This window comes from Echinococcus granulosus (assembly GCF_000524195.1).
Source record: "Echinococcus granulosus chromosome Unknown EG_S00005, whole genome shotgun sequence".
Lineage (NCBI taxonomy): Eukaryota > Metazoa > Platyhelminthes > Cestoda > Cyclophyllidea > Taeniidae > Echinococcus > Echinococcus granulosus.
Genome location: NW_020170385.1, coordinates 387,504 through 413,240, shown reverse-complemented (window position 1 = coordinate 413,240; position 25,737 = coordinate 387,504). Strand labels below are relative to the sequence as shown.

Genomic DNA, 25,737 nt, shown 5'->3' with positions numbered 1-25,737 from the left:
ACTTCCACTACTTTTCTGTGGATGAGTAAATAATATTTGCGCGTGGTAGTTACAGTCTTTGTAAAAACAATCACTGTTCGTGTTTGCTACGCTTGAGGGCTCATTACCTCTGCGAGATAATGGGGTTTTATCGGATTATAAGTGGAATGGCCAGTTAAGGCGGGAATGAATGGTCCAGGTGGCATTGCTAGACCGATTTGTCAGTGACATTTTCAATAGCAAAAATTTTATGTGGCAGCTTAAAAATACTACCTGGGCTGGTTCTGCCATTGAGACTGTTTTATTTATTATTTGAGTTGTTAATGTATGGCTATTACTTTCTTTGCATGGAATTTATTCTAAGAGTACTGTTTTCCCATTAGGCGAAGCACTAACCAATATTTCATCAAGCAGAGCTGATATGGGGTTCTGGTAATGGTAATGAATGACTGAAATAAAATGTGTAAGTCGTAGAGGAGTCTAGCATTGTACTGAGTAGTTCACTGTTTTTATCTTTACCAAGGCGGTTTGCTCCCACGCTTTTCGCCTTGAGTGATGAGTGCGGGGCTTTCACTTAGTGTCTTTTTATCCATATCGTTGTTACTAAAATTTGAATTGTCGTGTTAACGGGGATATTCACCTTGATATTGAACGTTCGGAACTTCAGCAGACCGGTTCTGTCGATTTTAGCGAATTTTCTTTGGCTGAATTACCTGTATTAATTCGTACTCAACAAGCAAACACTTGAGCTTTAAGTTATGTAACTAGGCATCCCTCTTGATCTTGACTTCCTGTGTCATCTCGTACGTATAATTTCTAATTTTAACTTCTAAACATGTCAAGTTAACCTTCTTACTCTTACTGGTGTTTATTTGTTGTTATTTCTAATGGAAAAATACGTCAGGAAACGTGGATGGAGAAAATTTTTTAGCGAATACCTAACCTTTTGTGAGTCTTTTAGGATGTAAATGATGAGCGCCCAGTATTTTCGGCGCCTCTTTACAAGGCCGTGGTCTCCGAGGCGGCGAAAATAGGTGACGTTATACCTCTCTATCCCCCTGAACTGGCAAGCGACGCAGATTCAGGATTAAATGGTCAGGTGGGCCAAATCACTTCATCCCTTTACTATCATTTATATTCTCAGTGTTAGAAGTTTTTACATATCCCTGTTGCATAACGGTTAGTATCGAGGCGTAGCAAACTCCCTTTCACTCTAGGATTTAATAGTGTACACAGTTTTAAAGTTAAGGTAATGATGTCTTGGGAAATTTTACAATTCTTTATTCCCCCAAAAAAACTCTTGAGTATAGATTCATCATGAAATCGTATTCTTCTGCGAAGCATTGTAGTTTTTCGGAGCAGTTTCTTTATTTTTCAACTTGGAAAGAAGGCAGGGGAAGGACGGGTGAGAAGCGAATCTTTCTTGTTGACTGAACTCATTTGATAGGAGCGAGAAGGAAAGGGAGGTAAGGGAAGATAAGTTATTGGCTGTCGGGAGGTAGTGCCCTTGCGATAATGGTGTGAAGGGCTTCGCTCTTCCTTGCGGGTATTCCATCCCCATCTAGCCACAAATCATCGTCCACTGACTAGCTGCCAGTCCATGTATGATTTTCGTGTATTATGTAACACCTAAAAGAACGAGAAACGGGAATATTTACTAATGTCGGGACTATCGAATTCCCATTATCAAGGTTGCTGACTTTGGTGAAAGGGTCACTATTGGATAGGGAATAGCAGGTCATATGCGTTACTCAAACGACAATTTTAACATAGTTACCATGATGCCTCAGTAAGTATTGGACAGCTCGAAAATTACTCTTTCCAGTTCACAGGCACTTAAAGATATACTGAGTGTTGATTGCGCCAACTGGATTTGTTTCAGCAGGTTGCTCATATTCCTAAACGTCAACATGATCCAAAGTCATACCAGATAAATCTTTTTGTTTTGAAACGCTAATCTTTAAACATAACTGGCATTTGGCAGCCTGCTATGGTTTTTTATCTATTTCCTATTCCGATTTTATAGAAGATTTCGAGAACCTTTTTAATCTAGACAAATGTCAATATCCGGATGTTTTTGTCAATCATTTGTCAGTATATAGTTATTCATCAATCTTTTGTTTCCGCTATAGATAGACGTTCAAAATAGTTGGTTTTTAAAAAAGCCTTATGTACACATCCTTCCCCTAAGGGCGAACAAAGATTTCCAGTTTGGTTTATCTCAACTGATATAAGTACGTTACACTGGTGCAACAGTGAAGTCCCTTCATAAGGGTGGTGGGATAAATGTATTCCATCAAATCAAGCATCCACTATCACCGAATAAATTAAGTATATCCTAGAATAATGCCTACATTGTAAGTTACCCGCAGCACTATCAAGTTTATCAATACGTGTGAGCGTTTGGTCATATTCACGGCTGGTATTCGAAAATCTTGGGAATTTTGCACTATACCATCATATTTTAGGAACAATCCCGGGGGATATGACATTTGTGTAATGAAAGTTATAGCAACGACTTATCTATTATGCAAATTTCAAAACAGATTTGTTTGTTTCCTGTTAATTCAGTATGCATCTGAGAGGCCGGTTCCGAGTCTACCAGAACTGTAAAAGGCGTACTTATGATTGAAACGTCTCAGGTTTCTCCATATTTTTTGTACATTACTAAATGAACTCCTTAATCACTTAACAACAAATACTTTCCGTGTGTGCAAAAGCGGGCTATTTACAATTAAGGCGATAGCCTTGGGACGCCCGAATTCCTCTTGACCGTGCAGGAATTTTCGTCCGCTTGCATTATCATTACGGTTTGATAAAATAGAGACGTTATTCAGGTAGTCGTCTCATTCGTGGCGGCTTAATACTGAAACGGATCTTTAATTCAAAAATAATGAAGTCATCATTTCATGTTATTTTTAAAATCCAGTTTGATTTCTGCTCTAATTAGTTGATGAGATCAGAAATGTCAAGATAGTCCGTGATAAAATTGCATGGCCTCGGGCCAAGAAACCAACTCAGGCTCAGAACATTTGCATACTTAACGCAAAGTTATTTTACCACACTATCGCATTCCGAGATACTGCATTCACCTACTTTTATGACGTAAACTTGCGTCAGCTCACGTATTTTTTGAAGTCTTTGGCCCAAACTAGTACATTTTTTCTTGTGTATAAATGTTAGATTCGATATTACCTCCAACTTCTAACCGATGACGAGATCAAGATCGGGCAAAACACTTTAGTCCCGGATCTAGAAATCGATCCAATCAGCGGTGTTGTTCGACTGTCGGGGAAATTGGATTATGAACAACAGCCATCGTTAACGTTTTGGATCGTTGCTGTGGACGGGGGATCACCTCCTCTCTTCGGCAGATCTATCGTTGAGGTTTGTCCTGATTAATTTATTGGAGACGCTTTTTTCTCCCGTCCTTAAAATTAAATAATCACGTTAAATGAAATCTACTCCACGTGAATATTTAATGCTCTGCGGTAAATCTGTCTTCCCTACCCTAGTTACTGACCGCTGCTCAGTCACATCAAGTCCTAGTTCTATTTCAAAGTAGCAAGTAGTAGTTGATGTGGTGGGTATTATTTTGGTAGTTATTGTTGAGATTTTTTTCGTATGCCTGCTTGCCTGTCAGATACCTTACTGACGTGTCAGCGATGGATACCAGCCTCCAGAGGATGCGAGCTGGATGCTACTTTAATTTTCCGCAACTACCTAAGGCAATAATGGGTAATGTCGTGATAGCATCGTTTTCGTTCTGCTGATTCAATTCTCCGTGTACTCTCTTACGCATGAGTTGTTTTGCCCTTTGAAAAGAAAGCTACATTGTAACAGCCATTTGGCTGCTGGTCATTAGTGCGCATTTTTCCTCATACCTACACAGTGGCGTGAGGGAGAAGGGTAGGTGAAGTCAGCGATGTTGATTTCATTTCTCTCGGTATTTATACCATGCAAGAGGGGGCTTTGTAATTATAATAAATGCGTCTATTTTAGATAAATAGTTGTGTAAACCTATGATAAAGTGATCACACTTTGGGGATATTGATACTCACTACTTAGAATGATCTCCCTGGAACATTTCACGCATTTTTCCCATCAAGCTCCACAAGTATGAGTCGAAAAACTCTGCAAAATGCGTAACTAATGGCTAATCAAACAAAAATTACTAGCTTATCATTTCTAACTTACTTTTTATGGGATAGATTTATGATTTTTTGTTGGCTGTCACATCCTGCTTTTACGGATACTAGTCGCTCGCACTGAAATTTATCTACCAAACTTTTAAAAATAATATATCTCCACCCCATCAACCACTGGTTAGTTCGGTATTGATGATGATAATGTGGGCGGTGCATGTGCCAATCACTTAAACAACCACCTGGTCGAACCCACTGACGGTCTCGTCGGGTGTCTTTAGAACATTCGCCCTAGTCCTGATTCGTCACCTCATCGTTAGCGTTCGAATGACTCATCACTTCGAAGCACATGGCCATGTATTTTACGCCCATTCCTGCTGTTTCTCGTCATCCATGTGGCCGAAGCAGGAGGAAGAGTGGGTCGTGTGGTTTTGCGTCATTGTCCCCTCTCTACTACGTAAGCAATCACACAGACGTGATGGGGGATGCTCTCCTTTCAGTAGCTCAAAAGCAGATCTCTCATCAGCTCCTTTTAATATCAAAGAGTGAATTAGTGCTGCCCGAATGTGAGACCTGGTACTTTCCCCTATCTCTTATAAATATCATTGTTTTTGTACAATTATGGGTGTACGTAAATTTGTTGTATATTCATTTTACAGTGAATTAAGTTGATCAAACTATACTCTCTGTAGCTCAATTTCATGGCAATTTTTAGCGTGCTCAAACGGCCATCATTCGATATGTGTCCTTGCGAAAGTTTATTAATCTGCTCCAAGCTTTTCAACTTTTTAAGTGCTCAGCTTTCCAAAGTCGTTTAATTTTGCCCTATGCTGGACTTCTGAAGGGTCTAACTAAACTGTAATCATGTACATCTACGTGCAGAGCCAACGCGAAACAGTCCTGTCGAGTACATTGCCTCTCGTTGTTGCGAGCTTGAGATAAGAGGCAGTATAAAATAAAGTAGTGTTAGGTCAAAGTGGACTTCGTGCGTGTATCGCACGTATTCTCCTAAAACATCTCCTTTCACACAGTCACATGGACAACTAACTACTTGGGTTTCTCGCAAGGAGGTAAATCGTTGTTTACTTTTATAGAGGCATGGCAACATTAATGCGCTTGTGTTTAAGAGGGCCGGATAGTTATGGCGTGCTTCCTCTCCCTACCCACACTCTAGCTCTCCATCCTCGACGCCAACGACAACACACCGAGATTCGATGCTGAGTCGAACAGCGAGAATGGGGCTGGAGATGGGGCCGATTCTGGTGCCGCATGTCACCGCGATGCAACAGTCGTAATTGATGCGCCTACGGACGCCTTCGTGCTGCGCCTCACTGCATCTGACTCCGATGTCAACGATAGTCTAGTTTACCGTCTGCTGCCCTCTGATATCGACATCTTCCGCCTCAATGCCACCAGCGGCGTCGTCCATTGGCGCCCTCCGCTCACTTCCTCTGCGGAGGCGCGCCTTACCGCAGCCCTCCTCGCCCACGAGGGCGGCAGCACTTCTCGTCTCTCCTTCGAGGTGCTTTTTCTACCTCATTTCCTAAACTCCTCTTAACCGCTTTTTCTTGACGATAATGGATGTAAAACTACACCAAAATGTTGTAGAAACAACTGGCACTAGGGTTAGTGTTCACTAAGTATTCTGATCGTATGGTGTATCCCAGACGCTCTTGGAGGTGGTGTTTGCTGACTGGGAGGAGGCGTGTCTGTGCTCTAGATTGAAGTGTCGGACGGACTTCACAGCGCAACGTGTTGGGTAGAGGTGGAGGTGATACCGAGTAACCGGCACGCCCCTCGCTTCCCTGTGACGGTGCAGACTGTGCTAGTCCCGGAGGACGCGCAGGTGGGCAGTCGCATTGCTCTCCTCGCCACTGCCCTCGATGCCGATGTTGGGAGTTTCAGTCATCTCTCCTACCACTTCCTCGCCCGTCTTCCTCATATCCCTTTCAGCCTGGATTCCACGACAGGTACTTGCATTTGCACACATACATGCAAAATCTTTTTTCTTTCATTCATGCTACGTTAGTGTTTCTCGATAGATTTTACCAGAAGTCAGTCTTCAGGTGGTAAAACTGACATGGGAAACGGTTCAGAAAACCTATGGCTTTAATTTATCAAAATTCGCTTTGTGGTCTTCAAAGTAGTCCTCTATTCCTTCAAACATTTTTCCAAGCCTTTGAAATACATTCCGAAACGCTTTCTCTGGAAAACTTCAGATGTTCTGGTGAGTTCGTCGGTATTAATAAGCACCAAAAATGTCAGAAATCATTATTGCCTATCCGTACATAAGCGAAATCTTACCGCACACAATAGGAATTATAATTAATCTGTAGCACTCATTGACTTGCTTAGCATGCCAGCTTTGAGCTTTTGTGAGGAGAGGATTTGTTAATTAACATTTTTTTCTTTTAATTAGCATGATAGTGTGCACCACCGGTTCTCTTTTGCCGGGTGAACTGTTGGCGAAAATTTGATTTATTTCGGACAATGGCCATGGTGCGATGCTTTTTGGTTGATTACAGGCGATTGTTAAATGCAGTGTCGTGGTCCAATGTTAGTAATTTGTATCGATATGTGACCAGTCTGCCTTTCTCGGTGTCTTTTCTTCCGTTGTTACCTCGCTCTATTAGCTTATTATAAATTACTTCCATGAAAGCAGCTTTAACAATCTTTCGAGGACTAAAGCGTTTGAGACATGGCTTAATATGATGCTATGTCCTATTTCAGATCTTTGTCTTGAAATAAAATTCAGTAAAATAAGGTTTCTGCCATATATCGTTATGTATTTCAGAAGGGGTGAAAATGTGAGTTTTGATTCACAAATTGGTGCGGAAAAACTTCATTAACTTAAGGTGGTATTTTATTGCTTCAGAGGCCAAGAAATGCTCAGGAAAAGTAGTATTCGGAAATTGTTTACTAAACTCTACTGGGAAGTCGCGTTAAGTGTGAGGCACTTTTTCCTCTAAATTACACAGGCGAGGTGACTCTCTCTATGCCCCTTGATCGGGAGGAGACCGAGCGCTACTCACTCACAGTTGTTGCTTCAGACTCGGGTGGCCTGTCTGATTTTATGCAGCTTGAGGTCACTGTGGCTGATATCAACGACAACGCGCCGGTGATTGAGCAGACTAGATACGAGGTGAGTTAGTTCCCTTCATTATCACTGATTTTGCTCTATTTCCTTCAAGCTATCGACTTGTTGCCTTTGTAATGCACTCTACCAGAGGAAAGGTTCTTTTTAAGGAATTACTTTGACTGTATGCCTGATTTTACGACCACCAACTTGGGGATATCCGCCATCGAAAATAGTGTGTATGGATTGCCGTGGTCTGCGTGGCCTAGGTGTGCCCAACTGCCCTGCTTCCCTCTTGATTCCCATCTCTCTAACCTTGTCATTGTTATTAATGACTCACCTTTGATCCCCCGCTTTGGCAGAGATGCCTACTCACGCCTTTTGCTTTAAAGCATCAACATGCCGCACAAAAACTGCCTTTTATTATCCCATAAGTATGGTGAAGGCTGGTTGTTTTTATGACCCTTCAACAGATTTGACTATTTCCTCTCACTCTTGCTTACAATGATGGAATAGTTATCCAAAAGTTTCAAGTTCGAAACCAAATTCCCAAATCTGTTTTAAACTCAAAAAATTGATCCTATCATTATATTTTCACGTCGAAAATTAGCTCCAACGATACTAATTTTCTATTTTATGTGTATCCACTAGGTAAGATCTACGTCCTGTTCCAAAACTTCGTCATTCCTCACTCATTCCGTCTAAGTTGCGATCACGTGGATGCTCCTCGTTGAATCGGTTTTATTAGTAACACATGATCAGTAGGTCAAGTAGCCAGATTTTTGCCAGTACAAATGCATCCAACCACAAAATATGCCGTTCTACCGAGCATCCGGTCACATTTTTGTCTTCGCCTGATCCTGTGCACTGACAATCAGCCCGGGCATTTTTTACTACCTTCGTGAACCCCATTTTTCCGCCTCTTGGAGTCCTCGTTTACCCTCTCTTCCTCCATCTGGAACTCTCTAAAAAGACTTAAGAAATGAAGAAAACTTGCGACTACAAAAGGCACTCGCTTTAAGTCCTGGAGGCGACTAGGAGCTGCTAATAAGACAGATCTTGCGAAAATCCTTCCTTAAACGGTTGAATTCAAATTGGGTGTCAATTTGAAATGTTTGGTTGTGATACGCGCTAATATCCCATTTTTTGCGATAATATTTCCATGTTCGTGTATTCCAGCAATGAACCCCTCAATCAGCCCCTTGTATTTTGTAGCATTTTTAATCTATCAAGTTTAGTATTACCTGTTTACACAGGCTTATTCAGCAACATTAATGACCTTGCGTTGTGTTTAGGTTTGAACAACTACTACTAAATCGAATAATGTCTAACTGAATATTCTGACTGAATTTACAGGGTTTTTTTTCATTCTCATCATTATTTAAACTGGACAGTTTGTTTTCCACATCGATGGCTCTGATTACTCCGATAAACACGGGAAATAGAATAGTAGATTGTCAAGTTCCTTTGCTGCATTGCTTATTGATAAATTCTTTACTCATTCAATGTTTAAGAACGCATATTAGGGAGATTTTAGATATGGATAGTTGATCAGAATATTTCGAAATGCTGGAGGAAAAATGTCCTGCGTTGCAGCTTGCTTCCTCTTTTATCTATCTTTCTAATATGCTATTCCAACTAAAAGTATTTTCCTCATCGGCTGTAAAACTAAGAGAGTTCTTTTCGAAAAACATATTTTGCATTGGAACTTCGTTTGTTCCATAGGCGCAAATTGATAAATGGTTTTCTAAGTGTCTTGATTGCCGAATACGCCCTAGCTGCACAATCAGCCAAACACATGAACAAAAGTACTAAAAAGTGAGGGAAATGCGGTTAACCTTTTACTACCCAGAAAGTGTGTGAGCAATCGAGCTGGCATGGTGTGGTGTATGGCGTGCCATTCGGATAATGAATGGCATTTCTGCAAGTTTGGCATTTGCTTCTCTTCCGCTGTTCGCCGCCACTACTATCATCACCATCGCCACCACCACACCCAGGCGCTGTGCAATCCAGCCCAAAGGTCACTCCTAATGCTACAAGGTGTTTGTGATACTGCTTGTGCAACACGTATGCGGATTCTGTACAAAATGATTACCTACTCTGTGCCTCGCATATTCTTAATGTGAAGGTATGACTTTTGGTGGGAGAGCATTCCTCCTCCCCTCATGAGGCTGGAAAAGCCTGTTTTGCAAACAGTTTGGTAATCCTATATATTGTCAAAAAGGTTTTCTCGACATTTTTATGTCTTACTTTCCAGTTATGTGGGATTACCACATGTATGTGTTTACAGTATATATTAGCTATGCTGTTTTACCTCAACACCGCAGATACGCGTTTATTTTCTTAACAAGAAAATCCCAAATCTCTTCAGAATGACCACAAAAATCATTGATGCCTTTTTATGGGCTGGTGCTCTTATGCTTCGTTTTTTGGCTGGTGGATCATAACTTCTTTGCCTTCCACTTCCCATTTCCCCTCCACTTTAGGATTGAGAGGAAGCTAGAACAGTAATCTCTGCAATCCTCTGTCTGGATTTCGCCCACTCTAAGTTTCTTGACATGAATGTCAATTGAACCATGGAGGCTTATAGTTCTAAAAGAGCCCAATAGTTCCATCTGTGTTGTGTACAGGTAACTCTTTCACCAAGTGAATATACCGATGACACCTTGCACCTTGCTTCTGCCAACCGAATTCACCCGAGAGGTCTGCGTCTGCCCGTGCACATCCGTGCCCACGATGCGGACAGCAGTGGTGGTAACGCACGCGTAGTTTACCGTTTGCTGCCGTCTTTGTCGCATCATGTTGCATCCGCCGCTACCGACGCCCTCCCCTTCGTTGTGGATGCACAGAGCGGTGAGGTCCATCTGACGCGGCCGCTACCGCCTTCTAGCCAGGATTTCGAATTCTTCGTGGATGCCTGCGATCAGCCTGAGGAGGGCCGGCCTCTCTGCTCCGAACCCGTCGGCGTAACCATTCATCTCACGCTCCAGAAACTCCCCTGGCGACTGAATCTCTCCTGTAGCTCGATTCCTATTGCTGAAGTGAGGGGCTAAGTTTTCCATTAGGCCTGTTTTAGTGAATAAGTGCTGTAGCGATGGTTTTTGTATCGGAGGTTGTTCGTTCAAATGTTCTTGTGCATAGCACCGCCGGTGTGTGCAATTGGCAGTTCTCAACCAAAAATTGAATCGCTGAAAAAAGTTTTAAGTAACAAAACTATGAGGTAAAAGAGATTTTGTCTGCTTAAGCTTTTGAGCTTCATCAAAAGTTGCTCAGTTTGCGGAAGGACGCCGGAACTGAACAAGTACCGTTTGACAAGCTCAGTATTTACTTAGGGCAGTGTCACTTTTCTTCAGTCAATCGTATCCACGTAAAGCTTCGTCATTATTTTTCAATTGATTTGCAGTAGAATGGTGACCATTGTGTGCAGTAGAGTTGATTTAGAGGAGCGATTTCAAATTTTATCCACCTTTTTTCTACTTTTGAGTAGCATTTTGGTTACATGCCATTTTTTTTATTTAGCGCTTTGGTACTAAAAGAATTAAGAACTGTTTAAATAATCCTTTCTCAATAGATTGCATCATTTTACCAGTTCGCAGTCTTTTCAGTAAACTCGAATATTTTGATCATTAGGTTGACAAAAAATAGATAGTTTTAACCTACTAATTGCTCTCGTATTACCTGCTCTAATATCCTAGCGAGACGCGCTTCAAGATTGAAGTTTCTCAGTTTTTTTACTCCCAATGTTTATCGTCTCACCCTTTCACTTGGAATACTACGATGCTGATAAATAGGTTGATTGCTTATCAAGTTTTTCTTGTCTGCGATCCTCAAGTGTTGAACAATTATTCGTGCTAATGCATCAATAATATGTTTATTGTGTTTTCTTCGACGCCGGTACCGTGCATAGACTTCCGGATGCAAGATTCATCGGGCTTCCACAAACGTTTGACGCATCTTAACTTTTACAAACACATTTGCACGTTATGCTTGTAAATGAATGGACGGTAAACATCGCATAGTTTTCTAACGGAAAAATAGCTTCGGCTTCTTGTTTGCCATCTCGTTATAAATAGTATTTGGCACTTGGTAGCCATGCTTAGTAGAGACTTTTACAGGTAGAATTGCATTTGAAGGTTCTTCAAGCTACTGCGATAATATTAGATCTTATTAACTCTTCAATGGTTAGATTGGTTACGATCCGAACGAGCCCATTGCTGGCTGCAAAATAAACTCTGAAGCAGAGAGACAGGGTGGGACCTGGTCGTTATTGGGCACCACCGCCTCCCTGAGCGCCTTCGCAATCGATGGAGCTACAGGCGCAATCCGCGCAACACGCGATCTCGACTACGAAGCGCAGCCCTCACATGATATTCTCGTGCAGTATCGTATTGCTCCTACCGACCACGGCCTTTCGGTGCCTGTGGTTGCCGTTACTCGCGTCACCATAAAAGTCGAGGACGTGAATGACTGCACGCCTAGTTTCCAGACGGATTCAGAGTATGATTTGCTTTGAGCAGAATACTACACCTACTTATGTTTTACTAAGTAAAATGGCTATTCTCCATTAGATCACGGATTAGTATACCGGAAAACCTCCCTTCAGGGCGTCGCATTTACCAAATGCTCGCTCACGATTGCGACGCCGCGGATGAAGGTCTTCTTTCCTACTCACTTCGGCGAAAATCTGATTTCGTTTCAGACTTCTCTTCGCTTCCATTCTTAATTGATTCTAGTGGCTGGATAACAGTAGCGGGACCGATTGATGGGGAAACCGTGGCATCGTACGAACTTGCGGTGAGTATTTGCAGCAGTTAGGGACGAATCCACCATATGATATATTTGATGGTCCCTCTTCTTATTATCAGGTCACAGTTGTGGATACATCACGTCACACATCGGTTGCCTACCTCACCGTTGATGTGATAGATCTAAACGACACTCCACCAGAATGGAAGCTCATAGAAAATTCCACTGATGATCCACCGTCTGTTGAAATACATGTTCCAGAAAATTATCTTCCAACTGATCCAATTTTTACCTTCTCAATTGTGGATAAGGATACTAGCTCTAATGATGCTCTTTTGAAATTTTATCAAATCGGGGAATCAGTACAAGAGTTCACCATTTCATCCAGCGGTAATGTCTATATTCGCAGGCCGCTGGATGCTGAGTCGACGCAAACTCACATATTGCAAGTGAAGGCATTTGATGGATTACATGAAACCTCTCATCCCTTCACACTAATAATCCATGTGGATGACGTAAATGATAATTCGCCCATCTGCCATAACGTGAGTTCGTTGATACGCTTAAGGTATTATTCTGTTTCAAAAGAAATCCATTTTTTTCTCTTTGTGCTTTCTTAAGCCTGATCGTGTGGTGGACGTGCCGGAGTCGGCATCGAACGGAACAGTGCTCTTTCGCCTCAGCGCAACAGATGCAGACGTGCTGGAAGAGCACTCTTCCCTCAATTACCGCTTGGTTGAGGATCAGACTAACGTGGACACCTTCAGGGTGGACAATAAGACCGGCGATGTTACGCTTGCCTGGGAGCTGGACTACGAGGTGAGGAAGTCCTACTTCTTCCGGGTCGAGGCTAGAGATAGAGGTGACCACTTCTGTCATTACAACCTCCAAGTCCACGTATTGGATGTCAATGACAACCCACCTGTCTTCGACCACCCCGTTGAGATCGCCTCTGTCCCTGAGAATGCGCCTATCGGTAGTTTGGTTGGTAAAGTCCACGCCACCGATGTCGATTCTGGTAAGATTCCTTCATGGACTGGTGATAATATCGTGTTTTCTACTTTGAATTTAAAGCAACTAAACTGAAGTTATAGTTAGGGATACTCTGTGTAATTTTTCTTCCAAGATCTTGCAGATTTTGCATATTTTACCACTGAAACATCGGCGTATTCAAACCGTTATCTCAAGCATCGTTTGATAGCACTTGAAGTACGAAAAAGTGGTCGGCATTGACAAGGAGATTATCATTTCGATCTTATTTTCGTTTACCTTGCTTTGAGTACATCACTCTGAGCCAATTATAAATGCGCTTTTTTGTTGCGTGAGTTTGTGTGCGTGACCTAACTTTACCGGTGCTGCAATTGGTGGTGACGTACTGGGCTACTTTGCAGTGGACGCGAACGGGCTGGAATACAGTATATTGTGGCCCCGAAACAGGAGTTTTTCGGTGGATAGACACTCGGGTCTGCTTCGTGTGGTTCAGCTGCTGGACCGAGAGAGTCTTGCAGTGCATCGTTTTGTCGTCCTCGTGACAGACGGAGGAGGATTGTCGCGCGTCCACTCGACCACAACAAGTGTGGAGGTGCGTTTGGTGGATGTAAATGACAATCCACCCCGCTTCCTCGAGCCTCGGCCCACTGCCAGCATCTCCGAAGTCAGTCCTACAGGCACCCTTATCATGCGTCTTACTGCCGTCTCCCTTGACGAGGGAGACAACGCTATCGTACACTACCGTCTTCTTGAGACCGACACTCCTGAATTCTCTCTCAACGCCACCACCGGTGAGTTGTTGTTCATACCCACTCATTCGCACAGGACTTTCACCTCATTTCACTCGTCGTGTCACTCATTCCCCATTTCCCGTTGTTTGGTAAAGTGGAGAGTACACTTTTGCGCCATAGAAATTCGTACTGGTTGACATTATTCATAATTATTATTTCCTCAATTGCCATTTAGGAAGTTTTAAACGCCGACCCCATTTACTCTCTAACCACTTTTGGTGTCGGATCCTCTTTCTCTTTAAGTAATAATGTAAACGTTTTGATCCATTTTCACTATTAATCTTTTTTCTAAGCTAGACTTTCATGTCAGTCCACTGGGAGCGGGAAATTCACATTTTGACTACATCGGCCACAAAATGTTGAATTTTTGATTGGTCTTAAATTATAGTTTTTTTTCGTTTTATGATTCTAAACTTGTCAGGAATGTCGATGCGAAAGGATTTTTACATGCAACTTTTGCGAACTGTACTCGTTTAACATTACGGAAAATATGTATCAACTTCGTTCACTTCCGATAAAATCTCCCAGTAATTTAGTAAGTCATCACCTAATTTTGCCTTTGAAAGCTGGCTTGTCATTATATTGTTGTTGACGTAGCATCAACAAACGGATTCGTAGCACTCTTTGGTACCCAAAAATACCTGAAAACCACCTTTTCTGATTATTGCTAAGCCGAATTCTCACAATGAGCCAGAATAGCTGCCAAAATCGAGGCGATAAGTCATCCAATGAAATATTGATTAAATTCTGTTCCAAATGGAGGCTACAGAAAGCTTGGCAGATGCAAACATGTTTGGGAATCCATGTATTATGGATTTGAGGTAATTTTATAAGCGCCAAGATGAGTATTAGTGCTTATCTGCCCTTTTGCTTTTTTAAAAATCGACGTCCTAAATGGGGTGAATTATTTGTGAATACATTATCCCTTGTTTTGCTCGAATTCATCTCATTTCCCTCTCTTCAGATTCTTCACTGTATCGCCTCTTGTTCAAAAGCAAAAATTTGAATTTTCGTAACAACTATCTTTTATCACTGGTAGAGCGTTGCAGTCTAACATTTTAACTGTTTCCGAGAATTTTACTGGGTATGAACTTAGCACACATTGCTTCCGTGACCAAAGTTGGTCATTTTGAATCTATTTAGGGTATAATGACGATACCAATGACGATATTTTGCATATAAATCGGCTATGTTCAGAGCAATCATTGATTTTATAAATAGGACACAAGCTGGGGCAAGTTTAATGGAATAACTACTACTATCATTGGTTTCCTTGTTATTCTAGGTGTAGTTAATCGCACCTATCTTAATAAAGCCTCAATATGCAGATGGAATATAATTGCATGAGCATTTTGACCCCTAGCTGCTTTCTATGTCTGTTTCTTGAGTTTTGTAGCATTGAAAATGAGTTCCAGACACCTACCGCTTGGATGTTATAGTTAGTATAGTAAAGATATTGGTTTTCCATCTTTCTTTGGTCCATCTGCCTTGTTACGGTTATACACTAGAAGTAATTGATATCACCTTTTTGTTGGTGTGAGTGGATTTGAAGTTGCCCGATTACATTTTTCTAACAAGTTAAAGTAAATCTGTCTCGCATAACTGTACCAAACCAATTTCAAATAAAAATATTCCATTGAGGCCTGTCTCAAATTTACTTTCGATGGTTTTAGCAGTATATTTGGTAAAGTCATGTGTGACCACTAATTAAGTCATCCTTCAACCGCACCTTTAGGCCCATATTTTCGTTCTGATCAGATATTTATTTCCCGGAGTAAAAGCTAATATCGCTGCCACATAAAACATGAGGCGGAGGTATTGCCTTTAGGTGAGCTCTATTTGACAAATTCTCTGGACTACGAACATACACCACGCTACTTCTTGACAATCGAGGCGAGGGACGGAGGCACGCCGCCACTCAGTGCCACAACCGTCGCGACCATCAATGTAATTGACGTCAATGACAATCCACCTTACTTCATTGGACAGGATGCGTTGCCAACGTCGGTTAATGATATCGTTACCTCTACGCAGGAGCCCGATATTGGCGTCTTTTCCTTTGAGGTCTATGAAAATAGCCCCGTCGGAACGCAGATTGGCCGTGTAAGTGGATTTTCTCCTCGCTTTCCCCCCTTGTTTTGCACATGGCTAGAATGGTTGCTTTTATTTGATTTAGGTGTCAAACCTATTTCTCTTTACTAGTTACCTGAACGGCATTCTATGAGCTTCGATTTGGAAACCTAACATTCAGCACGTAAATCTGATGCTGTTAGTAAGCAACGCTCCTAATGGAACGGTTACGAAAAATTGATTAATTGATGACCTGGGCCTTAATGCGACTCCATTTGTTCGACGAATAGAATTTCGTAGCATCTGATTCGCTCATTAAGATTAACTTTTAATGTTTTCTGTGGCTATGTGCCAGTTGTTTGGCCTCCTTTTCTCCAAAATTCACAGACTGCTTATTGATCGAAAATGTGCTAGACTACGTGCAGTCCTCACACTTAGAAACCCTAAGTTAAATCTATCCAAATATGTGAAAAAAATATGGTAGTTTTACCATTAAGAACTTTGTTAAAATGCTGATTTTTCGTTAGGTTAAATTTTCTTTTGTCATCATGCGGATATTGTCAGTTCGAATTTATTTAAGAATCTCTTGGGTTTTGCTAGCACGAGGTAGTCGGATGGCGAATTACATTAACATGGATGGCTATTGAGGTTTGTCGGGTCGTTAGTGCGCATACCGTATTCAAATAGCGCTTGGCAAAGTTCCTTTCTATTCTACTTGAAAGCATTTTTTGTGCTTGTAACATCATTATTCATGTACATAAACACACAGATCGGTAATATTTCCATATTTCTGCGTTTTATTTTTGAGGACCGTGGTAATGACGACTGGATCGCCTTCAGTTGTGGAGCACGCAAAACTAATTATTTCTGGAATGTTCTAACGTTAAATCGGTTTGTGGATTGGTGTTGATAAATGCAGTTTTCTCGGCAAAGGATAGCGAAGTATTTATTATAGGCCCCGCATTTATGTAATGCTTTCATCGATGGTTTTACTCAGGCTCCTAATAAGTTTAGACTTTTACTATAATCACTGAATGTTTGCTACTAAAATCTGTTTCAGGTTTGCCTTCTATTACCGGTTTCATTGTTTCTGAATTTAATTACATATCATCGCTATCATTAAAATCGTTGGTACTTCTTTCACCGTTATTGCAGTCACGTGAGCAGTACTTAAATCCGTTTATTTTCACATCTGATTTTTATTCCAGAAGCATCCACTTATGACAGCTAATTGCAGAACTTCACTTTTACAAATTGGCCATCTAGTCCATGAAGTGCAAACTCCCGATCGTATCAGGTTTATTATGCCCACCAAGTATTGAGATGTCGAACGCTTAAGATCGACGTCAAATAGTGTACCAAAACTTAGATGAATAATTAGTAATCCTTTTAAGGAAGAATTCTATGAATTGGGTAAGTGCGAAATTCAAATCGCTTTGTTAATTGGTGGTACGTGCTTTTTGTATGCTAAATTTCTTCAAATGCAACTCGCATTTTACTTCATCCATTTTACCTTCTCGCAACTTACACAAATTCCGATTTTTGCACTTCAGTCATCCAAGGTGTCAGCACAGCGCAGTCTCCCATTCTCGCATCAATACATTTGCAAATGGAACCCCTTTCCTTTTCACTGTCAGGGGAAATAAGTTTAAACATTATAAACATCTTTTTAGAGGTGTTGTGAGTTTGACCACATGCTGGTAAGCGAATATTAAATAAATTGGTATATTTGCGCAAAATTAGCAATCAGATAAATTTGTCTCAACCATGTGGTTCGCTTACCATAGCAGTGTGTGATTTGCTTATTCACAGTTGGTAGTAGGTGAATACTTACTTCTTGATGTTTTGGTCATTTTGCAAAAGTTGTTTACGAGGTCGCTTGTGAACTTAAATCACAGCAAGCCTGCCTCACAGGCCCTCTCTTTTCATCACTAGATTCGGTGGTGGGTGGCTCTGTCATCACGACAGGATGGCTAGCCAGAGGAATGTTCTCTCGGCTAATTCTGCCCCTGCCCTATAAATCAACACAGCTTTACGTTATTTTTCACAAACAAAAAATAGCCTTAGGAATATTAATATTGCTGTATGTCGAATGCGTTGCATTGTGTCACTACGCGGGCTGCAGATAACGGCAAGTGACCCTGACTCGGGTGAGAACGGTCGTCTCTCATTCGCTCTATGCGAACCGACGCGGCCGCCCGAGACGGTGGTATCGCCGAGATTACGGCATGTCGGCGCCGGCCTCGTCTCAGCTGCTGCACCCAAGTTGGCGGTCGGGCGCCTCTTCGAGGTGGGCGAAGCGAGAGGTGAGATTTTTCTGCTCTTCAGCCCTGACCGCGAAGAAGCCTCTCTCTACGGTTTCTCTGTTTGTGTCTCCGACCACGGTCAGCCCACCCTCTCGGCTGTCACCCGCGTTAGTGTCTCCATCCGTGACACCAACGACTGCCAACCTCAATTCGAACGCGCCAATTATGAATTCTATGTCCGAGTAAGATCGTCCACTGTCTGTAGAGATTCACGGTCTTCTTACAATCACTCTTGAGTTTCTATTTGTGATCAAGGTATCACTGGGTCATCCCATTATCCATCTAAATAATTCCGGCGAATAATTGGATTTTTAAGTTTGTGTACCTAATTTTGAGGTATAATAATCGTTCATTTGGTCTTCATATTTTTCAAATATATTAATAGTACATACAAATTAATAATTCTACTGTGTGACCTTTATGAAAGATTTGACATCCTGTTGTCTCACATTGTTTGCAAAACCATCCATTGAGACCACCAATCGATTTAAGGGTTATGTTCCAACCCGAATCACTCATCTCCCTCTACAAGGCACTTATTTCAGCTTAGGAGCACATCTGTATCCACACAGATTCTCTTAATAAAAAGAACAGAACTTGAAGTTTTGCATAACTCTTGTCGAGAACATTATATAGTTAACTTTCCAACTAGAGTTGTCTAGAGGTGATTGACAGACGAGGGTTGAGGTGGCGTGTCACCTGCCAAGGCATAAGTTTGAGCCTTAAAATCGCTGGGATTAATCTCTTTCAAAATGTCAACACCACTGCTTGTTTTCATTTCAAGCCGGATGCTGCATTTACCCTTTAGTTTTTTTACCCTAGGCATCCAGTCAATTTACCTTTGCCAGTAAAGATAAATAGTTACCTCTTTTTCTTTCTTTTATTCAGGTGGATCGCAATGGAAATGTTGTATCAACTAGTCAATCAGAGGTAAGTTTACGTTGCTTTCCTTTGTGCTTTATATTTTTGGCAGCGGTTTCTTCGAGTTTTTCTATTATTTGTCTCAACGAAGTAACCGACTTATTCTGTAATAATGTTGATGCGAAAGCGGAATTATCTGCATTGCTACTATGTAGGGGTAATGCTTAAGGTGGTTTTTATTTCTCACCATCATGGCAACTTGTCATTGTAAGCTAAAATAGGCAAGTAGTAACTTCAACCACCGTAAAATTTTTCAGCCAAGGATTCCTTTTTTAAATCATCTATTTTCTCCGAAAACTGCCAACCTATGCCCGGAATTACTATTCATCACATTGAGCGATTTTGTTTTTGACACCAATACTGTCAGTCTTTTTGCTCATTTTGTCACAGTGGTAAATTTTTAATCAATGAGCCATTTTTACTTACGATTATTGTACGAATCGATCAGCTCTTTTTGCTACAGTCACTATCAATGTGCTCCCAAAATTTTAGTATTGTAGCGTTCATGAGGACGTTTGTAAAATCATCCAGTATTTAGTTTATTTAAGACGTCACGTTTTGACCAAATTTGTATGATCGAAAGGCTGTTTCACACTTCAGATTAAAACGTGTACATTCTTCCTTGTGGCTATAGAGTCTGGACAATGCGTCGCATGTAGAAGGCTCAGAAATTCTTTTGGGGCACATGGCAGTGCGGGACTGGGATGCGGCTCCGAACGCGGGCCCATTCAGGTGCAAACTCACGGGCCTCGTCGCTTCGCCTTCGATTGCCTGGGACATCTCCATGCCCCCCTTCTCAGTGCGCGCCCACTCCGTCCTCCCCACCAATACCGCTGTCTCCACCCACCTCGTTGACTCCTCCTTCTTCCGGGGCCTCGAAACTAACCAGACGGGCTTTTGCTCTCTCTATGCCGCCTCAACACTCCCAGTTAGCTGCCTCGACTCTTACATATCACTTCACCTTATCTGATGCTCTTCGTTCCTTTATTAACACTTATGATTTATAATCTTTTTGGAATTAAGGTTAAAGTAACTTATTTCACTGTAATTCGTTTCACATTTTTTAATTTAGCTTGGTATTTTTACTTAGAAACTGTTTTGAAAGCTCGTTCAAACGTTTCAGTGTCTTTTTTAGGGCAAACATCAGTTAGAATAGTTTTTCAAAGCGAATCAGTAGGCTGACATATATTAAATTTAGCTGTTACCCTGCATGCCTGTTTGAGGGTATGTTTGCTTTCCTCTTATCATTTTAAAGTACAAAGGCCACAAACAGTTCCCATGGCATTAAGGCGTCTACTTTAATTTATGGCATGATACTTCAACCTAAAGACATCAACGTGATTTTCTTGTACAGTTGGGAAGTAAAAGTGTGGTAGTCCGTGCCCACGACAATGGAATGACCGTGCTTCACTCGTCAGTGACAATCACAGTTCACGTCTCTCGTCAGTCCAACCTTCCTCCTGAGATCGTCAGTTCAAACACAACTCTTGTGGTTTTCCGGGACAGCTCTGGGGCCTCTGCTTTTTCCTTGAAAAGTCGCTTCGACCTTGACAACTCCATGATAGCTACGAAGTTGCCGAAGGCGCAGGATCCTCCGCTGATGCGGGTGGTCGTTCGCGATCGTACTGCTTATGATCAGCTCTTCTTTGAACTCCTCACCGAACCCTCGACTGCTCAATTTGTCATAGACCAGTACGATGGAAGTATCCATGTAAAATCCACCACATCAAGAACGATCAAATCCACTGTCCCCTCCGCACCTCAGAAAGATCCGTCACTTGTATGGCTGGAACCTGTGCTGCCGAAACTACCGCTCATGGCTCAACTCAACTCTGGCGAATATCGTCTTCGAGTCAGAGTTACAAATGGCTCATTAAGTTCCAATAATACCATGTTCCTGAAGGTGGGTTTAGTCTAGATCCTCCATGCCCTGATAGTTAATCTTCGTGAGCTGGATAGGTGAAGGGATGTCTACTCAATTAGTTAATTTGAATTACTGAATGAAATAGTTTGAAAAGTGGGAATTCATCATGAAAATGTCTACCTTTTCAAGCAAGTGAAAATCCACTCACCTTTCGAGCAAGCGGGCATTGCGGGTGGAGCGGTGGGGGAGGGGAGGACAGGTTGGTTTAAACAATACGTTTGACCAAATTGACTGGGGCATATTGTCATGCTGTCCGCTGCAACTCATTTCGCACGCTTTTTTCAGATGGGCAAGGGGGTTTAGAGCAAATGATTTCTGCTAGCATATGCGTGTTTACGTGGCTTATTTTCGTCTCTGAAACCCAAGTTGATGCAATTTTTGAATTTAATGGCTCTTTCTTACGATTCCCATCTAGTTAAGGAATAATAGATCAAATTTGTGACAATATTATGGGATTTGTATAGCACACTATCGGGCAGCTGTTCCATTGACTAAAAAACATGTTCTTAATTGAGAATTCTCTAGCAGGTGTTAACAAAAACGCCAATTCACCTTAAGTCTTGTCGGCATGTTAAAAGGCAACCATCTTGCCTCGAATTGAAAGTTGGTTTAGGGTCGTCTGTTTTCAACTTTGCGATTTGCTTTTTTTACAAATTAAGAACTGGAAGACTTTTCAAGCCACTTTTTGCAGAATTTCTGCGTGCGTTTTGTTCAATTATGCATTTTGGGTAATGCATCCCTTCGAATGTGAGTTAATAATCAAATTGATTTGCTTACTTAAAGTTCAACTAGTTCCCAATTTAAGTTCACAAACTTATTTTTTATTGCCCCAGTATTGCAGTTCAACTGCATTTGGCAAACTTACCACTACACGGGGTTAAATCGCCCCCAAAGGCTATTTTCCTCCCGGAATTTTAAAGCTCTAGTCCTCCCTATTTATAGCTTCCAACCATTTTTCATACTGTCGTAGGTTATAACTGTGACGGAAGAGATGTTAGAGTCCGCCTGTGTGCTCCATGTTGCCGACCTCTCACCAAACGAGTTGTTTCTCCTTCACCTTGGCGAGGCGATCCAGCAGGAGTTGGCCCGGACGCTTCTCAGTTTCTCTGTCACTGGTGGTGTCGACCTATCCGACAACGTTTTCATTATCTCCGCCCGGTCCTCTACTGCCTTTCTGCACAGGGAAAGAAGGAGTATTGGTGGCGGAGCGGATCTTCTGATAGCTGTCTACGATCCTCGCGAGAGGCGGTTCATCGAGTCCAACCGTTTGGTTCACCAGATCCATGGCTTGCAGGGAAACCTCTCCAGAGCTATTGGCCACCGAATCCATGCCTACAACAGTCTCTGTGCACAAAAGGTAGGCTCTTCGATACTCTGTTCTGTGCACTATAATTGCCTATCCAACCGCTCTACTGCTGTTTATCTTTAGTAATCTTTATGCTATTATTATTTCAATTTCCAGTACATGCAACAGTAGATATTGTCTAAAGATTTTCTCTTTCATTTTTAAGGCTTTGAGGAGTCAGAGAAGCGTACGATTTAGTTTTTAATGTAACTTTTATTTATGAATTAGGAATACTTGACATCTTGCTTACCGTTTAGCTTAACTATTACTTATGCTACTTGGCATTACAATGCAATTGCGCCGGGAGAACAGATCAGTACTTTATTTCGTTATAATTGTATGTATTTACTTTAAGGAAAATAAAATATTTAACCCGATAGACAATTTGACACGTGTGTATTTATTCCATCCATAGCTGGTAAACCTCTTTAGGTAGTCAGCACGCGATGGAAGTCAGATTACTGGCAGTTAATGGGGAAATCACTAACTCACAAATGCTCTACCATGATGGACGGACTTTATCACTTCCCCTTATCTGGAAATAGATGTACAAAACACTATCTTTTTTTCCTTCTTTTCAACATAATCCGCAGGACACAGGTCTTACCCAAATGTCTAATTTGTAGTGAACTTAAATCAAAAACTCCCATTTTCGTGCTACCTGTATGAAGTGAAATAAATTTCACATTGCAACTATTGAAGTATTGACTGCTATATAAAATGCGTCACATACGTTTTTCGTCCGATGTTATTTAATCGAGTGTCGATGTGACGGAACTAGACATTGGCATTTTCTCGTGGTAGAAATGCGACTCGGGAAGTTGCGCGACGCGGGTGGTACTGGAGGCGCAGACGGAGGGGCTGAGTGTATTGGAGGTGCACGGCGCGAGTCGGGTGAGTCCGCGTTTCTCGCTAGTGGCGCGGTGCCGGTGCACGACTGATTTCGGAGGCTCATACTGTGAGCGTCCACGCAACGTTTGCGCCACTACTGTGTGCTCCGCGCCGCGCATCTGTGTGCCCTCGCCTCGCTCGCCACGCACCCATTATGCCTGTCTCTGCCCCCTCCCCTGGACCGGTTCCAACTGCGACCGCCTTCTCCGACTGCCCCCCGACTCCTCTGAGGCCTGCTTCTCTGAAGCCTGCTTCCTCCAGAGAGGTAAGTTTTCTCTGTCTTTTATGTCCTCAAATTTTTACTTAAATGACATGCCCAATTATTAATATGACTTTCTAATTGAATTAGCGTCTGCAACACGGTATTTCCTATTCAGATTTACTTAATTTCGCATACCAAAGAAGTTGGATCACTTACTATTTTATTATTGAATGCGCTTGCTTGAAAGTGTTTGAGAGGCCTGTATTTCAGTCAATACGATGATCGTTGCAACTTTAAAAATTTGACTTTGAGCTGGTACTACTTGTGAACTAGAGGAACTCGCTCTTTCCCTTTTCCCGAGTGTGTGCATTTGAATGTTGATACGGGCTCGCAATGCCAAGTCGAGATCCACAGAAGTGCAATCGAACCGATGCAACAGGGGGGTAACAATATAGATCTACTCCCTCCTTGGAGGCGTTATCTACGGGTAATCTGATGTCCCAGATTTGTATGCTCCATCAGCAATTATTTGATTAAGACAGCCCATCAGCGGTGCACCCTTTTCCTCCCTCATCTTGTTTATCATCAATACTCGAACGATTAAATGCATATTAACTCGAATATCTTTATTCAGTCATCCAACCATCTTGCCGTAAACTATTATAACTTTGTTGTTTTGGTGTACTCTATTATTACGTTTGTCTGCTATCTGGAGGAAAGTTTAAACATTCAAGATTAAACAACAAAATGATTCAGAATCAGTTCAGTGCAATTCAGGATTCCACTTTTTCATCAATTTTAGCTTCACGCACTAGCAATTTTCTTCTACTCCATAACAACTTTTTTTTTTAAAATTCTTGAAATGTGCTTTAAACTAGTGCTGCGTTTTCATTTACGGCACCTGTCAATCAGGGATCTCAGGGGAATTCCTGTAAAATGACTGCTCTCCATCTGCGATTTTAAAAGCACTAATATATGCGAAATACAGCAAGAAGCTAATTTGGAGAGGCTGAATAGTTTTATAACCATATTTAAGCCAGATCCTCCATTGTCAATAACGATGGAAAAGAAGTTACAGCAATTTCATTCTTATTATCAGAGAAAGGGCCACTACAGTTCACGGGAGGGAGTTTTGCCCACTGGCAAGTAGGGAATCCGAACGAGCACAGAATCGAAATCGTGTTCTCCATCCGCACCCGCCAGCATAGTGGGCCGCTCTTTTCCGTTGGCTGGAGTGCTCTGCGCGCTCTACGCATTCACTTAGTCAATAACGGCAACTTGGCCGTCTCGCTGGTCGACTTTGCCAAAGGAATGTCCACAAGCGATTGGCTCATCTCCAGTCACCTGGAGCTGAGTGACGGTCAGTGGCACCGCGTGCGGTTCGTCCTCTTTGCCAGTATCATCGATTCATCCGGTGGGCCAATCTACTCACCCTTCAGTGCTTGCATCCACTGCTCACTTGGGTTAATTACTATTTTTTTTCCTGACAGACCTTAGATGGTGGGTCCAGCTAACGATTGACGGCATACATGTTCATTCTAAAGTTATTGATTGGGTTCCTGGTGACACGAAAAGACAGGACATCCTGCTCGGTGCCGAATTGGTCCACGGATTCCGGCCCCTTGCTGAGGTCTTTTATCCAAAGGAATGGGTAGCAACACTATCTAAGGAAACTCAGGATCCCGAATGGCCACAATTTAATTACTCTGCTCCTCCTCCCATTTTGCGCTCCGGATTTGTGGGTGAGTTGTGTATCCGTGTTAGATTTTACCCAATAAAATGCAAAAACAAAGTAATCCACCATTTTTTTCTTATCGTCTTAGGTTGTATAAGGGACATTCTCATCAATCGCGTTAAGCCACCCTACCAAGCAGGCTTTACTTCCCAGCAGGCGGTACTCTCAGCACTGCAGAATCACAAGTTGTCCATAGGTGCTTCCGGGGAAGAGAACCAGGAAGTCACTGGCCTGCCAGTGCTGCAGGTGATTCGAATCCACAACCTGGAGTACTATTGCTCGGCACAGGCGACGTACGAGAGTTCCTGCGCCTATGCGCCCTGTCTTAACGGAGGTGTGTGTGTCTCGAGGCGTACCCTTGCCTTCTCTCAACTCGGTAGAGGCCCCGCGGCTGTCCACTCCACTGACTTCAACTGCTCTTGCCAGCCTGGCTTCGTGGGCTCCCTTTGTGAGAAGGTCGCTGACCCCTGCCTTCTCCAACCTTGTCTCAACGGTGCCAAGTTCGTCCTGATTTCTCTTGTGGTGCTGTCTTCAACATTACTAATTAATGTGTTAGAATGTTAGATGTGATGATACAATTCAGTGACAGCTATTGTCTACGTTTTATTGAGCTACT

At 42.1% G+C, this 25,737-nt stretch overlaps 1 protein-coding gene across 1 annotated transcript in view; it reads left to right on the top strand. All coding sequences in view use genetic code 11, as the record gives it.

Moving 5' to 3' along the window:
* Positions 1-25,685, top strand: part of EGR_01308 (Protocadherin Fat) — a gene marked incomplete at both ends in the record, with an annotated part of 57,201 nt that extends 31,516 nt beyond the window's left edge. The window contains 21 exons of the mRNA XM_024490557.1: positions 941-1,078; positions 3,163-3,366; positions 5,299-5,646; positions 5,845-6,094; positions 7,103-7,266; positions 9,831-10,241; positions 11,387-11,697; positions 11,769-11,994; positions 12,066-12,491; positions 12,568-12,964; positions 13,338-13,727; positions 15,556-15,830; positions 17,923-18,285; positions 18,992-19,033; positions 19,659-19,952; positions 20,379-20,927; positions 21,919-22,305; positions 23,098-23,449; positions 24,486-24,800; positions 24,877-25,128; positions 25,210-25,685. Of these exons, the coding sequence (XP_024354881.1) occupies positions 941-1,078; positions 3,163-3,366; positions 5,299-5,646; positions 5,845-6,094; positions 7,103-7,266; positions 9,831-10,241; positions 11,387-11,697; positions 11,769-11,994; positions 12,066-12,491; positions 12,568-12,964; positions 13,338-13,727; positions 15,556-15,830; positions 17,923-18,285; positions 18,992-19,033; positions 19,659-19,952; positions 20,379-20,927; positions 21,919-22,305; positions 23,098-23,449; positions 24,486-24,800; positions 24,877-25,128; positions 25,210-25,685 (6,570 nt within the window). The remainder of the gene's footprint in view (positions 1-940; positions 1,079-3,162; positions 3,367-5,298; positions 5,647-5,844; positions 6,095-7,102; positions 7,267-9,830; positions 10,242-11,386; positions 11,698-11,768; positions 11,995-12,065; positions 12,492-12,567; positions 12,965-13,337; positions 13,728-15,555; positions 15,831-17,922; positions 18,286-18,991; positions 19,034-19,658; positions 19,953-20,378; positions 20,928-21,918; positions 22,306-23,097; positions 23,450-24,485; positions 24,801-24,876; positions 25,129-25,209) is intronic.
* Positions 25,686-25,737: the final 52 nt, after the last annotated feature.